Source organism: Eleutherodactylus coqui, chromosome 10, assembly GCF_035609145.1.
Source record: "Eleutherodactylus coqui strain aEleCoq1 chromosome 10, aEleCoq1.hap1, whole genome shotgun sequence".
Classification (NCBI taxonomy): domain Eukaryota; kingdom Metazoa; phylum Chordata; class Amphibia; order Anura; family Eleutherodactylidae; genus Eleutherodactylus; species Eleutherodactylus coqui.
The window spans coordinates 132,397,339-132,415,666 of record NC_089846.1 but is presented as its reverse complement, the minus strand read 5'-3'; the positions used below and the strand labels follow the sequence as shown (position 1 = coordinate 132,415,666).

The window sequence follows — 18,328 nt, the reverse complement described above, 5'->3', positions numbered from 1 at the left end:
CTGCCCCCCCCCCCCCTCACCTGATTGCCTGTCACACACTAGAGATCTCCTATGTATAGTGCGCTGTCAGTTCCGTGCATCGTAGCTGCCTGTTTGATACTTATCAGGCACCATCTTGATGTCCCTTTTCACATCAATCCCATGATGCATCCGCACAGCATTACATGATCCGCTACCGACTTCACCTTCTCTGCAACACTTCCATTACTACCTGTATTGTATGTTTACCTAAATAAACTACAGACCATAAGTATACAGTCAGGGGGGAATGAGCTGTGATCTCCTCTGTTATAACTGTGTGACAGGAGCTGTGTGATCATCATCAGTAAGTGTGCCAATGGACTAAAATAGCAGCCTGGAGCCTACTGATGGCTTCCAGGGCTGCCATGCACAGATACCTGCCAAGCCTTGCCCGTGGCAGGGCTTCACAGGTGACACTAAAAAAAGTTAGTATATAGTATAAACAAACAAATGATTGCATGTTCAAGTCCCTCGTGGAGACTAAATAAAAGTCTGTACTATTAAAATATCACAATATTTATACCACGTGGTGAAAAAAAAAGTACAGAATACTAGATTTTTCTTTTATTGTTATGACAGCTTTCAAAAAATTTGAAGGAAAAGGGCTCACAGCCCAAAAAACAAAAGTTGCAGGACTCGGACAAGGGAAAGAAATTTAGTTAAAAACTATATTTACTATTTAAAAGTTAAAAAAATATGTTTATAAATGTAGTATCTTCGTAGCAGTACTGGAACAACCCCCCCCCCCCCCCGCACCCCCAACAACACATGCTGCTATACATTTTTTTTTTTCCATTTTCCCTACTGAAACATTTTGAAAAGGTTCTTTCTTACATTTTATGGTACATTAAATTGTACCATTAAAAAATACAATTCGTTCCGCAAGAGAAAAGCCCACCTACGGCTATATCAATGGAAAATGGGGAAAAACGTATGGCTCTTGGAAGGCGGGGCTGAAAAAAAGCAGAAATAAAACAATGAAAATCTCTGGTCATGAAGGGGTTAAAAAGCATCTGTCGCGGTTTTCAGCTGAAATCGATGTTCAAGTGAATTAAAAGACCGGACTTTTGAGCTCTAGTTATGGCACAGGATTAAATGGTTATCCAGGGCTTAAATATCGATGACTTTAGGATAGATCATCAATATCAGATCGGGAATCTTGGCATCTCTGCAAATCAAGTGTTTGAAGAGTGATGAGCGCTGCGACTACTGCATTGTGTAGCAGCTCTGCCTGGTAGTGAAGCGCTGCAGCCCCTTCAAACAACTGGCGGGACCCCACCGATCTGATGGCTTATACACACCGCTAGCATGAGAAATGATTTGGGTATAGACTTTGTGTTCTTTCCTCTTCCTGGACTAGTTGCATTGATTTAGGGCATTAGTTCACAAGTTAGGACTATTTTCCAGGCTGCACCACCACTTGCAAGGTAACTTGGCAATTGGCTCTAAATAGGAAGTGCTAGGGGCAACCGCTAACGCCTATTTAATAGCGCCCTGAGCTCTCATCTCATACATTTGTGCAATTAAATAATTGCAGCCTTTTAATTTGTTTCACTTCTCTTTTTTTAAGGGCGAGTTTCTCCATCGCCATCTCAGGAAAGTCTTAATTCTTCCAAATCTGACACAGAAGCGGTACGTATATTTTCTGCAGATCTGTAATTCATATTATTTTGCCCATTCTGCAAGTTACTAATTGCATATTCATGGCGCAGCCCCTGAGCCGTCTTTAGGGTAGGGCTTCACTGAGCAGACAAGATGTGGCTGGCTGGCAACCAAGGGTCCTGCAGTCAAGGAAGTCAGCATAGCTGCAAGTAGGCTGAGTGTTAACGGACCATCTTGTGGGCAAATCGTGCAGCCATTAATAATCTACAATTTGCTGGTCCCACTGACTTGGATCTTTTGGTCACATCGCAGCAACCTCTTGGATGCTCCGTGACTGCTACATAAGCCCCTTACCGTTAAAGCTATATCTACTTACATTTATTAGCCAAATTAAGACCAGCAGCCATTTCTGTCAAAAAGGGAAGCAGTGGATACCTGTTGTAGTTGGTGGTGAAAAATAGAAGTTCTCTAACTTAAGGCCTATTTAGACAAACGATTATCGTTCAAAAATCACTCAAAACCATCTTTTGAGCGATAATCGTTGTGTGTAACTGCACTGACCTCGTGTAGTTTTCATTAAGCCGTCGCTCATCGTTGTCTTCCAGCGTGCTGACAATGAGCCTTATCAGGGATTCACAGCAGGATACAGCTGATACTATTGTTTCAGCTGTATCCCGCTCCCTGATGACAGGCTGGGGTATAAGGAACGCAGCGGTCCAGCTCTGTTCCCCATACCCCGCACTGAGCGCTCGGCTGTATAACAGCCGGGCTCTCCGTGCAGAAAACAGCTGGATGCAGAAGACAAGCGGGGACACTCCGCTTGTCTTCTGCATCCTCCGCTGGGAGCGCTCAGCTTTATAACAGCCGGCGCGCTCCCAGCGGGAAATAGCTGGATGCAGAGAACAAGCGGCCCCCCCCGCTTGTTCTCTGCATCCTCCGGAGCGCAAGGTGATCTCTCAAGGTTTAAGCGATGATCCTGCGATGTAAATGACACAACGATTATCGCTCAAATGTGCCTTTATCTTGCAGGCTTACAGCGATGATACGGATCCGGATGATAAAAATGCGCCTTTTCGTCAGGTGCCGTTTTGTAAATATAAAGGACACACAGCGGATCTCCTCGATTTGTCCTGGTCTAAAGTAAGTAGGTGAAGACTATAAGGATAATGACACATTGTTGTTTGATTTTCCACTTGTTAGGGGGTCAGAGGCGAAAAATTGAACAACTTTTATAGAACTGCTTGTCTGCGTGCACTCAGTGGGAAGTACCTTTCAGAATCATTTCATTCCTTTCAATGGCGCTGACGAAAATAGCAGAGCATAGCGCTGGACTGTCTGCCCGCTGAAGTGAATGGTGCTGTAGCCGTGCATGTGCGACCAGCGACCCATTCGCTGTTACATTACATAAGGAAATGGGGAGAAGGGATCTTATATTGGGAAATAGGGAGCCATGGGTGCCTCATTTTGGGGATCGGTGGGGGTCTCTGCTGTCAGACCGCCACCAATCTATCAGTATGGAAACACCGTATGAAATACATGCCTTAAGTTACATGGGATTATTAATCCTATTGTAATAAGACATGTAGACTGCTTTTAAGCGGACATGATATGACACAGATGCTGCTGGTCAGAAATGAGCATCTGCCCGAGCAACACTTTTCCATTGATCAGGGGTTTGAGCCACTCAGCTTCTGTTATCAGGCGTCTCCCAAAACCACCCAGAGCAGGGCAAGAGGTGAAGTAAACACAAATTTGGCAGGAAAGCTCTCAGCCAAGCAGGGGTCAAAAGGACAGCTCAGTGCGAATGATTAAAATCCCATGCATTTCGTACAGTGTCCATATTTTTGTCCACCCCTGTATATTATAGGCAGCTTAGTGCTCCCAGGTTTGCTAGGCAGGTGTTTTATATTTTCATTTAGTTCAATAAAAGTTTAATTTTAGTTAGGCACTTTTTTTTATACTTCCTGCAAGTACTTCACTTCAGTGCGCTTCATCTATACATGATGGGGAGGTGCATAGCGCCTGCGTGTTCTGCTACAAACCTGCCCTTAGGAAATGCATAATATACTGTACCAGGGTGATCCTTGTGCCTGGGCATGGCGTGGGCACAGCTTTATGGGTGACGGCCTAAGTACTCAGACCTTTCTTTATTTAATAACTACAGCAAGCGAATAAAAAAGTAATCGTTTCGAACCGCTGGTGTAAATATAAACCAAGAGAGTCCTGGGCACTGCGGGGTCTACCTCACATGCCCTCGATTACTGCCTTAGCCTTGTCCAGACGCTTACCGCCCTTCATGGCCAAAGGAGATATTTCATCCGGCGAGCAGAGCTCCTCTCCCTGCTGACCATAAAGTACATTGAACAGAGCAGGCTTTAATCAATACGCTGTAAGCCGCTTTGTATTTAACGGCGCTTCTTTGTCCGTAAAAGTAGTTCTGCGCCGTAATTATAGGAGAGCGCACAAATCACATGGATACAATTACAGGTTCGGCCTCCGCTGGCAGCGATCCCCTTATAGCAGATCATCAGAGAGTCGCCGGCCTCCGCTGTAGGTGAGAACACGTGTTGTACCGGCTCCCAGCAATAATACCTCCATTCTCCCCACAGAATTACTTCTTGCTGTCCTCCTCGATGGATAAGACCGTCCGTCTGTGGCACATATCCCGGAGGGAGTGTTTGTGTTGCTTCCAGCATATAGATTTTGTTACAGCAATAGCTTTCCATCCAAGGGTAAGTCTTTGTTTTCTGTATGTCCCGGTCATGTGATGGACACGCATGTGCGCTGAGCATTATGCTTACAGTCCTCCAGTTTATCACATGGACTGATTCTCATCCTCTGGGAGTTGGCAATAAAAATTAAGGATGAAATGACAAAATCTCTAAGTCTTATTCACCCGGCCGTATATTGGGAGTAGACTCTGACAGCAGATGGAGCCGAAGATCCGGATAAGGTTATTCAGATGTGGGACTTCTCACACGGAACAATAGTCCACGCGCCAAATTCACTGCACGTCCCACTCCCATCCGTCTTTATATGCAATATGTGGGGCTCCTTACATATTGGACAACACACAAACTGTCCATGTGCTGGCCAAACTTTACGGACCATTTATGACCCATTGATGCATCGTTAACCCCCTTTTGGCGCTGCGCTGTACATTTGTGGTGTTGGCGTGTGGTAGTTCCCGCACAGCGCTCTAAATGTATAGAGCAGGGATTGCTCAGGCTCAGAAGCTCTGGCCACATCGTTAGCAGTGGGTATCCGCTGTAAAAGCCTCCAATTGTTAGGCTGGGTTCCCACGGGCTGGAAATCTCGCGGTTTGGCCGCACCGTAAACCGCGAGATTTATGCAGGATAAGCGCTGCTTCAAAACCCGCGGCAGTTTGCCATGGGGTTTGGAGTGGTTAGGCCGTCGGCATTCCGTTGCGGCTTTCTCTCCCCATATAAAGGAGAGGCTGCAACAAAAAAATATATATATCATTGAGATGCTGCGTCTGTTAATTCCACATCACAGCGCCGGCTCAGTGCGGCTTGGCCGCCCCTTGTGGAGGAAATTTTTGCAAAATCTTGTCCACATGACTGGCCTATTTAGGATTAGGAGCTGCAGGCAGATTTGCCGCACGGAATTTCTGCGGCAAATCCGTCCCCTTTGAACCCAGCCTTAAACACATCAATAGTGACTGCGGCACCTAAGAGGTTCTACGACTGGAGAGGGCTCCCTCTCTAAGCCAATCAGTGGCCCTATGATGAGTTGCCATTGCAGCAGTTGCCGAACCAAAGTGACAAGTAAAAAGCACAAGTAAACATAAGCAACAAAAAAGCTTTTTTTCTTGTAGAAAACACTTTATTTAAAAAGTATTTGTAAAATTGGTATTGCTACATCTGCAATGACCCGTACTATAAGATTAGCACATTGCACTTTCATTTTTAGCTACAACTTCTATCCCAATGCCACAAAGGTTTTACGTTATTCGGAAAGTGAACTTATTTGTATAGCGCCAACTTATTCCGCAGCGCTAATTTATTTATTACCCCCCAGCAAGCTGGGTACTCATTTTACCGGCCTCGGAAGGATGGAAGGCTGAGTCAACCTTAAGTCGGCTACCTGAACCATGTGGAGATTGAACCCGCACTCCTTGGGTCGTGAGCGAGAGTTTAGGACTGCATGTCTGCTGTTTTATCACTTCTTAAGGAGATAAAGAAATACTTCAGCTCCCTAATGAGTCATTAACGAGGGAGTGCTCCATTGTACATAGGTTACTGGCGATTTACCATTGCAGTAACATATCAGCATTTTTTGGTGCTTGCATCTTCTTCCCTGGTCAGGGGTCATTGTATTCCTCTTCTAATATTGTATGTAGGGATTGTCTCCGCCATGAAAAACTACCGGCAAATTAAAACCTCCCACGCCGCCTAAACCCTGCGCCGTGTAGGCCTGTTGTCTTTATCACCGCTGTTCTCCTCGTTGCGGTGTGAAGCTGAGCGCTTTATTATCGCAGACATCCCTTTAATTGCCCTAATATATAGTTTTGTTATTGTTCTTCAGTGCGTTACATAAGTTATGGCGCCGTCGGCCCTCCGCTGGAGTTTGTGCAGTTTATTAGCGACTGTAAAGGGTTTGCTAATTGTTCGGGGATCTGATTATGGTTTATACTTTATAGCATCGGGGGAGGGGGATGGATGTAAATCTGGAACATGAAGGGAAATCTGTATGTAGAGAAGTTCACCTTGTACCAAAAACACGAGGTCCCTAACCTGCTGTAATAGAAGGGGATGTAGAAGCCGCCGCTGCCCATCCATCTGGCGTGTGTTTCACTTACTGGAAGGAGTTACTAACATCGGACTTTCTGTATTTTACAAATCTTTGGCACCCGCAGCTGATCTTTCACGGGTTTCAGCAGAGTATAGGGGGATATGGAGCAGGTTTGGGGGCTGCTACATACCTGGTGGGTGTCTGCGATATGAATCAGCTGACGCCTGCCTGCAGTGGCACTCTGTATACTCTGCCGTTTAACCACTTAGATGTCACTATGCAAACTGTGGCATCTAAGGCTGCCTGTCCACGGGCATTGCGGAGATTTGCCGCAGGAGCAGGCAGATGGATCTCCGCGGTGAGCCTATCTGACAGGCTGACCGCGGAGAATCACGGCAATTCTCAGCATATTCCAAACTACCGGCCGTGAGCGGAGAATCGCGATGCTTCTCCACTCGTGGACAGGGGGCCGGTGCTTTCCATAGCAACGCTATGGAAAGCTTCAGACAGCGTGATTTACTGCCGGTGATCTCCCTCTGTTGCCACCAATTCCCAATCGTAGCAATTGTGAGTAAGTGTCCGCTTGGAAAAGTTAGGGTTTTCAAATTGCAGAATGTTCATTCCATTGCGGAAATGTTGTGGCTTTCACCACTTTCAGTGTATCTGGTGTGAAAACTGCGTGAACTCACAGCAAAATCCTCATGTAACACGTGGACTTTGGTGCGGGTTTGCGGTGGAAATATTCTACCACATCTGGACTTGCCCTCTAAGATGCCCACACACATGAAGCGCTGATCCTACATACTGGGGACAATCAATCCCAACAGAAACATGCCAGACTAAACTGCCCAATGAGAGAGAGTGATATATAGAGATAGATAGATAGATAGATAGATAGATAGATAGATAGATAGATAGATAGATAGATAGATAGATAGATAGATAGATAGATAGATAGATAGATAGATAGATAGATAGATAGATAGATAGATAGATAGATAGATAGATAGATAGATAGATAGATAGATAGATAGATAGATAGATAGATAGATAGATAGATAGATAGATAGATAGATAGATAGAGATATATATAATATGACAGACTGGGCTTGTACAATCTGGTGATTGGTCGGCCCAAGTCAGCTGAGTATACCATACACTTCTGTTCTCAGCCAACCACGGGTAAGATTTCCCAACATGACATATTACAATGTTGATGGACTCTCGTCTGCCATCAGTCCTATCCCGTCCGCTCCTTGTATCTGCTGTACGGGTCGCTCTCCAGTCTCTCTTATGTAGAGGTGCATTTATGACATTTCTTATGTTTGACATGATTTAGTTGTGATCCTCTTACCGACTGCCCACAAGAGCCGTAATATTCCTTTATTGTTTCTGTAGGATGACAGATACTTCTTGAGCGGATCCTTGGATGGGAAACTCCGGCTCTGGAACATTCCGGACAAAAAAGTTGCCTTGTGGAATGAAATCGATGGGCAGACGAAGCTCATTACAGCTGCCAATTTCTGTCAGAACGGCAAACACGCTGTGATTGGCACATATGACGGGAGGTGCATCTTCTACGACACGGAGGTAACGAGTTTTGTTTTTCCCGTTTTCGGGAGCATGGCAAGTGCCCTGCAGTCCACTGTTTGCATGGGATATCTCCTTATATGTGGGTAACCTTAAACACATTGATGGGTGTAAATAGACATAGAATAGTTGTATTCTTGCAATTGTCTATTTTTTTTCTTAAAATTTGACTGTTGAATGCCAGATGGTAATATCTTGCTACATAAACCTCAAGTTTGTGACTACTTTAATAAGATTTAGGAAAGAGAATCCCTTTAAAGACTATATCCTCAGGCTCATGCTGCCCGAACAATGACTTGGAGCTTATCTCCGAGTCAAACTTCCACGTCTATTTACTCTGAAACCCTGCAGTGTTGCAGAATACAACGCCCATCGGGGCTACAGACTAGCTGAGTAACAGAATACCTTTAGCGTCTTGTAGCTACCACTAGGGGGAGCTTTCTGCGTAGAGCTTTATCAAGGTCCCAATCCATATGCAAATGAATTTGCAGTAAGATCTCCCCCCATTGGACACCACAGGTATTATTAACTCTATGGGTACGTAAAGGAGAGCAGATACTTTTTTGGAGGTGTGTATCAGAAGCAAAGTATCCCTATAAATATATATAATAGGACTGGTATGGAAATAAATTAGTAGTAATGATAATGCTGAAGGTGGAGTTGGGGCGGCTGTCAGGTGTGAATCGTCCACTGTTGAACTTGTTCTTTTTGCATCTTTAATGGATTTGTTTTTGTCTTCTAGCATCTAAAATACCACACTCAAATACACGTACGATCCACAAGGGGGCGAAATAGGGTCGGAAGAAAAATCACTGGAATAGAGCCATTGCCTGGAGAGAATAAGGTGGGATTTTCTGTTCTCCCATTTTAGTCGTTATTGATGTCAAAACTTGTTCCCAGTATTTGTGATTTCTAATATTTAATTTTTAACTCTTTCAGATCTTGGTAACCTCTAATGATTCAAGAATAAGGCTGTACGATTTAAGAGACTTATCCTTATCCATGAAATACAAAGGATGTGTAAACAGCAGCAGTCAAATCAAAGCCAGCTTCAGGTACGGAAAATACCAGTTGAGGAATGGAGCTATACGGCGTACACGGACGCAAAACATAAAAAGTTCATAAAAAAAATAAATAACAGGACCATTAATCAAGTGGGCTCAGGCACATTGTCATATTAATGTATCCAATCACATCTCGGCAACTCGGACTACACATACAGCTGTATACATGGGATTGGTTTCTGGCTGTATGTATACTCAGAGTTGCTATCATGTTAGAAGTAGATTGCAGTTTTGTCCAGTTTTAGGCTTTTTATGATGTGAACAGATAACTCCGATTTCTGAGAATATTTCAAGGACGTTAATGGTTGTCTCATGAAGGCTATACATACATGTGCCCTGCTAGGGTATATAAACGTCCTTAAAGCGGTTGTCCCGCGCCGAAACGGGTTTGTTTTTATTTTCAAACCCCCCCCCCCCCCCCCCCCCCCCCCGTTCGGCGGGAGACAACCCCGATGCAGGGGTTAAAAAAGATCACCGGACAGCGCTTACCATAATCCCCGCGCTCCGGTGGCTTCTTACTTACCCGGTGAAGATGGCCGCCGGCATCTTCTCCCTCCGTGGACCGCAGGGCTTCTGTGCGGTCCATTGCCGATTCCAGCCTCCTGATTGGCTGGAATCGGCACGTGACGGGGCGGAGCTACACGGAGCCCCATTGAGAAGATAAGAAGAGCCGGACTGCGCAAGCGCGTCTAATTTGGCCATTAGACGGCGAAAATTAGACGGCAACCATGGAGACGAGGACGCCAGCAACAGAGCAGGTAAGTGAAAAACTTTTTATAACTTCTGTATGGCTCATAATTAATGCACAATGTACATTACAAAGTGCATTAATATGGCCATACAGAAGTGTATAGACCCACTTGCTGCCGCGGGACAACCCCTTTAACTTTATAAGATTGTTGTACCCCTTTAAATGTAAGCACCTTGTTGAACGTGAACTGTATCGAATCTGTTTTGTATTTTCAGCCATGATTTTACGTACATCGTCAGCGGATCTGAAGATAAATATGTGTATATCTGGAGTACGTACCACGACTTGAGCAAATTCACCTCTGTAAGAAGAGACCGCAATGATTTTTGGGAGGGTATTAAAGGTAGGTTATAACAGTGATCTATTTTAACATTTGTAATCCCTGCCAACATCTGCAGCACATTGCAGAAATCACAACAGGTCAGCAAGCTTCTTCTCAGGGTCCCTAAGTTGGTGCCCATAGAGATTCCTGCCTATCGTATTGGCACGTTCGGTGGTTGACCCTACTACATATGCTGCATTAGATTTGCCCACATGCGGTACGGGTGGTTTTTGGTCATTGCTGAGCCTTCCTCTTTATAAATTGCAGTTACATAAGTTGAAAAGAAAGTCACAGGTTCATCAGGTTCAACTTTTTTTGATCAGTAAATGCTACAGCAAAGGGAGTTTATCAACTTATTTGAGCCCCCTATCCAAACCTATGGCTCATAAGAGCCGACACGCCGAGTCTGGGGATGTATTACACAGAGCTGCCGCTCCATACATCCGCCGGACTCCTTGTGCATGCACATAGATTTAAGGAACTTGTACTCATTCTTTGAGGGTGTACAAGTAATCCACTGGGGGCGTCTTCAGCGGCAGCTGTGACGGGGAAGGTAAGTATTGGTAAGTACTGGGCTAATGCATATTTGTATTCAAATGGCCACCCTTCCTCCACCCCGATAATATTACTTGATGTGTGCTGTGCAGGGAGTCGTCCTCTCATGACTGTTATCAAAGCATGTTATCAAAGCATGTTATTAACCCTTTCCAATTCACTGTCTGACGTCTTCCTACATTCTGATTGAGGCTTGTACAGCTCCAATGTCAGAAGACGTCCGACGGGGTATTCTTACCGCCTATTGCCAGCCACTCCGCTGTCGGAGCCTCTCTGGCGCACACATACTGGCTTTAGCCACCAGATGGCACCGTTGTATAACAGCAAAAAGAGCCTTTTAGGAAACCCTGAATCCAAAATTGGATTGGAAGGGGTTACAAGTTTTGATTTCCTCCAGGGGACATGCAGGAGTTGGAAGTGGTGTTTTCTATCTGTTCGGCCCTGTTTACTGGGGTTGGCTTCTATAGAACGTTTAATAACCGCTTCTGTGGACTCGTGCTTTGCTGATTGAAGCAGGACCTTCATGTATGAGCACGTTGGTGTGTTTTCCTGTCATCACAGTACATCTTCCTTTATCTCTTTTCTGTTTTAGCACATAATGCAGTGGTCACATCTGCAATCTTCGCTCCACATCCTAACCTGATGGTCCCACCCGATGCAGCCGCCGACAGACAAGACACTGACCAGAAGGGGGAGCAGGGGGAGTCTGTAGATAACATACCATCAGGTGAGAGGATGACCGGTTCCTGTAAGGGCGTACTTCAAACGTCTTTAAGAAAGTCACTTCACTAAAGTCCGAGCTTTCATGTGATCGCTGTTTCTCACAGTTTGTGTGACGGCAGGAAACCTTTACTAGTGAACTAGACCGGTGATATAAGAACTATTGCATCGAGAGGGCTTCGATAATTAATGGGGTTTAACACGATGGACTTTTGTGTTTTTTTTGCTTTCCTCTGAACCAACAAGGGAGGGATGTTGAACATGCTGAACTAGATGAACATTTGTCTTCATTCAGCCTAACATACTACGGTCTCAGTAGAGACATCCGCTGATCTCTAGAACGGGGGGTGCTGCGTCTACCTCTGCCTGTCACTGTGAGGTCAGAATGAATAGAGCCCTGGCTGAGCATGCACGGTCGGCGCTCCATTAATTTTAGTGGCGCTGACCGGAATACCTGAGTATTTGACACTCCCATTAAAAGTAAATGGAGCGTCAGCGCGATTGTCTGACCAACGTTCCATTCAGTCTCCGTCTCACTGCTGGGGGTGCAGCAAGCCCGCAGATCGGTGGGGGGGGGGGGGTCTCTGCAAGCTATCCCGTGTCCTATGCATTGGGGATAACGTGTGATTCTGTACAGCCCCTTTAATTGTTACTAGATTGCGCTGCGGAGGGCGAGTTTATTTTGCCTTGTTCTTAATCCATTGTGTTCTACTTTTTGTAGGTGCTTTGAAGTCCGATCACACAGAAGTGCTGCTGTCTGCAGATTTCACCGGCGCTATCAAGGTGTTCATCAACCGAAAGAAAATTATATCTTAATTTAATCTGTGACAGAATAAGCCTGTACTATAATAGCCTCCGCTCCTAGTATAATAAACCACAACTGACCGGCAGATATTACTGCAGCAGATACCTCGACACGTGAGGACAGAGAATAATCTATTGTTGTGACCCTCGGACCGCATCCTAGCCCTACAGTAATAGTACTAGCAGCCAATGTCTGTGCTGCCAATCCCTCTGACAGTCACCATTGGGCCCCCTATACCAGCTATAACTTATATACATTCATTCAGCTACTGTTGATCCAAGTCCTTAATGTGAACGTCCACCTCTGTAAGACCGTCTGTCATTTTCTGCGCCCGCTGTCGTAGGACGCTTTTTTGCAATGTATCCGTCTGGTTGTCAAAACAACTTTTTCTTGTCCAAGATTCTAAATTCCCTGAATAGATATAAAGTTAAATGATACATTTCTGCATGTCTGCATCATCACCAGGGTAGTCGTTTAAAGGGAAGCTATCTAGGACTTGATGCTGTCCTCACCATAAATTAGTGACCGACACGCTGATTTTAGTGGCCTGTCACTTATGGGACAACGTGCATTGGTTTTTAAGAACTTGGCAGCTCCCAGTAAGTCCTGCTTATTCATGAGACGCACTAACCCCGTGTCATATCCTAGGATTGACATTTTTTCAGTATACAGTGTAATAGTAAAGAAAGCTAGCAATCGCTGTGGGTCGAGTTAGCGGCCCCTCGTGAGTAACACTGACTCCACTCCCCCCAGAAGCTGCAGTACTGCAATGGCATGTAAATTTTTAAGAACTACTGCATACTACCCTATAAGTGGCAGCCCGCTGGAATCTCTGTCTCTCAGCGATAAAGCATAAAGTAGCGACAGGATCCCTTTAAGACCGTGTTCACACAGTGTACTTTGCAGCAGATTTGACACAGATTTTCCAGTGCGAGTTCGGCCGTGTGAACATGGTCTAATGCAAGCTCTTCTGTTGTTGAGTTCAGTATATAAACCGTATGTAGAGAGCTCCCCCTAGTGGTAACTCCAGACAGAAGGATTCACATTATTTGACGCTACATCTAACCAAGGCGTCTTGGAGCTCTGTGTCTGGAAAAACAGCACATCGGCTGCTATTAAGAAATGACAAATGGTGGATCTTCACTTTAAGTACACGGGCAGATCTGCCCCGACAATGCTTGTTCATTATAGGGACATATGACTGTTACTACAATTGTTCGTTCCCATGTAGCGATCATTGGTCAGCTGTTCGCTCACATGTGCAGATTTGCAGCTGACCAACGAGAATATTTGTGCTCGTATAACTAAGGAAATTGGCCAAAGGACAAGCATTTACTCGTTCGTTGGCTAATTGTTGGGATATTTAGGCGAGAGCGACTTTTGTCCATAACAGGGCGTATGTAACCAAAAATTACTGTGTAGTCCTGCAACCTCGCACTCACATCGAGGTCAGCGGGGTTACGGTGAGGGTGGCAAGTCACTAAAAATCCAACCTTGGTGTATTTCTTTTTTTTTTTTTTTTCAACCTGTGACTTGCACCAGGATCCCCATTGATCTCGGTGAGCATCCAAAGTCTCAGGGTTACACAGAAACTAATTACCATATATTCCAGCGTATAAGACTACCTTTTTAACCCCAAAAAATCTGCTCTGCAGTCGGGGGTCGTCTTATACGCTGGCTATACAAAAAAAATTGGTGCAAAAAGAAAAAAAACAGTACTAACCCCCCCCCCCCTGCATTCTGTGGCGCTGCTGCAGGCTGTCGCTCCCTCCTCGTCCCTGACAGACCATTGCTTTCTGGAAGTGGGGCTTGAAATCCCCGCCTCCAGAAAGCTAATGCTGTGATTGGCTAACTCACGCGCCGTCAACCAATCACAGCCATTCAATGACATCATTGAATGGCTTTGATTGGCTAACTCACGCGGCATCAGCCAATCACTGCCATTTAACATTGAATAGCTGTGATTGGCTGACAGCACGTGAGTTAGCCAATCACAGCATTAGCTTTCTGGAGGCGGGGATTTCAAGCCCTGGATCCAGAAAGCAATGCTCTGCCGGGAACGAGGAGGGAGTGACAGCCTGCAGCAGCGCTGCAGAACGCTGGTGGAGGTGAGTACTGATTTTTATTTATTTATTTTTTTTTTTAACACTGTATTCCAGGCGTATAAGACGACAGTTGGGGGGGTCGCCTTATACGCCCCATCGCCTTATACACCGGAATATACAGTATATAAATCTCCAACTGCTATAGATTGAATATCATTTTAAGAGATTCCTTGATTTTGAATTTATGGTGGAAAGGTAAATATTTAATAAAAATCCTACAGACGGACACGTGCGGAATTCTATAATCATCAGAGATGTAGAATTATTACCTGCAATCTGGACTTGATTTAACAAAGCTTTCAGATAAGGCAGCAATAGTTTACAACCGGACAACCCCTGAAAACCAGAAAACTAGTCTTAAAATGCGCCAGTTTATCACAGTGACTCGCACTATTATTTGGCTTCCTTTATGCAAAATTTTAGTACAATTTTTGGTGCACAGCTGTGTGTTTAGGCCACGCCTCTTCTTGGACATGGTGAATATTATTTATTTTTTTTCCAATTTTTTAAACCACATCCTAATGGTGATGCAAAGCGCGTAAGACAAGTTTCTGGTGCAATTTGGGTCAGAAAGCTGGTGAAGTTTCAATAGTAAATCTGTGCCTTCTGTGTATGCAAATGGCCAGTAAATGCATCGGGAGATTATTAATGATTTATTATAATCATCCCCCCATATATTAAGTTCTATATACATATCGCAGGTCAGGTGATCAAAACAATACATATTCCCTGAAGATCTAAAGCACCATGTAAGAGAAGGCTGCCAGACTTCATCTGTAGGGTCCTGTGACGTCCGCAAAGCACAGAGGTAAATAAATAGGTCAGACTGACAATAGACCAAGCTGTAGAATGGGATTTGCAAAGAGTCCCCCCCTCCCCTCCTTCCCATCCAACGTCTCCTGCTGCAATAATATCTTTCCAGGTCCCTTGATTATACTTGGGCAGGCGCATTCTCCACGAATCCCTATGGACTGCCGCAAAAAAAGTTAACTGGAGTATTTGACTTTAGGAATTGCTGAATGTAACCTATTCTTTTCCTTCAGGGCGCATTGTCTGTGTAAAGTCAGGGGTTATACATAAGAGGCCTGTCCCAATGCAGACGTTGGATCTCACATGTATCATTGATCCACAAGTACAGGTCTTTGTAATGGACTCCAAGGTACTGCAGGCAGAAAACAGCATTATAATGTAGACTCCACTAACCTAATCACATTATGGGAATCCCTGCCGCTCTCCGTACAGCAATTCAGCCGGACACACAAAATACAACTCTTCTTTCAAAAAATTTCCTAGCTTCTATCCAAAAATGTTGAGTCAATTTTGACCAATCCTTTGCTTTCTATCTTCAGTACTGATTTGGTTACATCGACTTAGACTCCATTCACATCCAGAGCTGCTTTCATAGTTCTGCATATTGCCTCTACGTTTCATATTATGACTCCCATGTAGGAGCGGTACCCAAAAATAGGTTTGGATAGCATTCTGTTAAGATGGTCTCGGCCCGAGGTCTGGTATTATATATTATGGCGTCTGCACGGAGCTGTAATACAACAAGACACCCTAGAGAAATATGGCCTAGCGGCGCAGCATTGTCAGTGGCTAGAGAGAAGGACCAGTCTTCTACATTAGGCCTTGCTTTGAGTTGCAGCCACGCATCATTTACTTGGATGGCCTGAGCTGCAATACCAGATACAGCCTATTGGTAAGAGTGGCACTGTTTCTGGAGAAAAGTTTTTATTTTTTCCCCCTCATCCGTCTTCGCACACCGCGGAAATTCTGCTCCTGGAATCATAACGGAAATCCTGCAGCAGTGACAGACCGAGGCATGTGGAGGGAATTTCTAAAATCTCCTTTACCTGCTGCCGATCTACTGGCATTTTTTATAGATGCACCCAAAAATCTGTGTCAAAATCCGCACCAAATGGAGTGTTTTTCATATGGATTTAATGCTGCCGATCTGCTGTGGACATTCCACATTAATTCTTCTACTTGTTTACGGGCGAGCGTCCCCCCCTCTTGTCCCCTGATCTGAACTCACAAAGTCCTAGATCTATGATGCTGTAAGTTTAGGTCTGTAGAGTAGTATACACACAATACGCAGAGAACGGAACCTCTGCTGGAAGAAGAACACATCTTGAACTCATTAGACAAATTAGCCATTTCAATTGCTGCATCTTTGTTTGCCGCGCGCCAATGAACCTGCCTCGTGGGTGGAAAAGTCTAGTAAAATACGCCAATACGCGCACAAAAGTTTCACGGAGTCCCGCACCAATCTGCACACACCTGTGTGACGCTGACCTGATGCTGGTGCAAAAAAGGTTCTGTAACACGCTTGTGGGAAACGGCCCAGAAGCTCCACGGCGCTCCGCAGAATGCAGAACTTGGCTTTCGGTGTGAACAGAGAAGAAGACCTCATGTAACCCAAAATCCGTACGTTGGAGTATATTGGAAGCGACTTGGTTATTATGTAGAATATTGGAAGCGACTTGGTTATTATGTAGGTTGGAGCTTCACAGTGCTGTTGGGGAGGAGAGGTTCCCTTTAATGTTGTGTCTACAGAATGCAGTCCGCCCGGCCGTACATCACAGCGTTCGGTCCGTAGAGCTCCACCCCACCCCCCGCCTCCCTCTGTCCTCAAACCTTCTTTCGTTAGTCCGATATTATCTCGGTGGTTCCTCTTCTTGGAATAAACTTTTTGACTTGTTTCTGATGGGTGAACACATTGTACAAAAACTTTGACCCTGCAGGATTTGGTCGTCTCCTCTCGCTCAGTTCCCTTTTTCCGTTGTGACATTTTTGCTTGATTGGTGACACTTGCTTTGCACACCCGGGCACAACGTATCTGTGTAAAGTGTAGAAGAAACACTCATTCCTTATATTCATGATCGGGGAGACGAGGTGAGGGCTTTATTTTATTTCTAGATTTGTTTTTTTGATTATTTTTTTGTTTTTTTTCCCCCCCTTTCTGCTTCGGTGTTTATGCCCCTCCCCCCTTCCATCCCAACTGTGCTTTAAAACAAGAAAAAAGAAAAAAAATGAACAACTTGTTTACATTTTTTAACTATTGTAGTAAAGTTGAAGCTTTTTCTGTTTCGATATTCTGGGTAATGACGATGTATGTAAATATCTTCGCGCGGTACCTATGAAGTAACACTCTGGGCCGTTCGGCCAGAAACTGTTATTGATGGTTAAGTGTAACACAAATAAAATGAAGACTCTTCTCATTGGAGTTCTGTCACTTCCATGTGAAATGAAAATCAGTGCTTTGTACGGTTTTTGGGATAAAGCGACGGACACTTTGGCCGCTTGTCACCGTGGAGTAACGTCGGCGCCATTGTGGGAAGAGGCCTGTGCAAAAGGATTAGGGGCTTATTCACACGGACGCATGCGCTCTGCGTATTACGAAGAGAACCCATTGATTTCAATGGGGTCGGTCAGATGTGCCGTTTTTGCGCAGCATTTCGGCTGCGTAAAGAAAACGAAGCATGTTTTGTTTTCGTACGTATTGCGCATGAAAATGGCGCATAAACTAAACCTCACTGCCCATTGAAATCAATAGGAGCAGCTTGTGTGCGTTTTTGTGGGTTGTTTGTTTTTGGACTTGCAAACACATAGGGCATGCTTGCCCAAAAAAGAATGAAATATGCGCAAGCAAGTAAAAACACAACATCCAGCGCGCAAATGCACATGTAGATATGCTTATGTCCGTGTGAAGCCGGCCTGAGGGCTTAGTCAGACGTGCGTATATCGGCCAGGTTTTCACGCTTGGCCAATATACGCTGTCCCTATCTGGAGGGAGAGGGGGCGGGCTGGGAGCAGGGCACTGAGCTCCCGCCCCTCGCCACTATTTGCAATGGGTGGGATGGGGCTTAGTCCTGCCCCTCCCATTGCAAAGTTGCCCCCCCCCCCCCAAATAGTGTCGAGGGGCGGAAGCTCAGTACACTGCTCCTGGCCCGCCTCCTTCCCCTGCAGAAAGGGACAGCATATATCGGACAAGCGTAAAAACTGTCCGGATATACGCATATCTGAATAAGCCCT

At 45.0% G+C, this 18,328-nt stretch overlaps 1 protein-coding gene across 1 annotated transcript in view; it reads left to right on the top strand.

Moving 5' to 3' along the window:
• Positions 1-17,519, top strand: part of WDR44 (WD repeat domain 44) — an 85,331-nt gene extending 67,812 nt beyond the window's left edge. The window contains exons 12-20 of the mRNA XM_066581865.1: positions 1,592-1,653; positions 2,653-2,763; positions 4,233-4,355; positions 7,777-7,968; positions 8,711-8,812; positions 8,908-9,023; positions 9,999-10,126; positions 11,253-11,387; positions 12,102-17,519. Coding sequence (XP_066437962.1) covers positions 1,592-1,653; positions 2,653-2,763; positions 4,233-4,355; positions 7,777-7,968; positions 8,711-8,812; positions 8,908-9,023; positions 9,999-10,126; positions 11,253-11,387; positions 12,102-12,196 — 1,064 coding nt within the window. The 3' untranslated portion in view covers positions 12,197-17,519. The remainder of the gene's footprint in view (positions 1-1,591; positions 1,654-2,652; positions 2,764-4,232; positions 4,356-7,776; positions 7,969-8,710; positions 8,813-8,907; positions 9,024-9,998; positions 10,127-11,252; positions 11,388-12,101) is intronic.
• Positions 17,520-18,328: the final 809 nt, after the last annotated feature.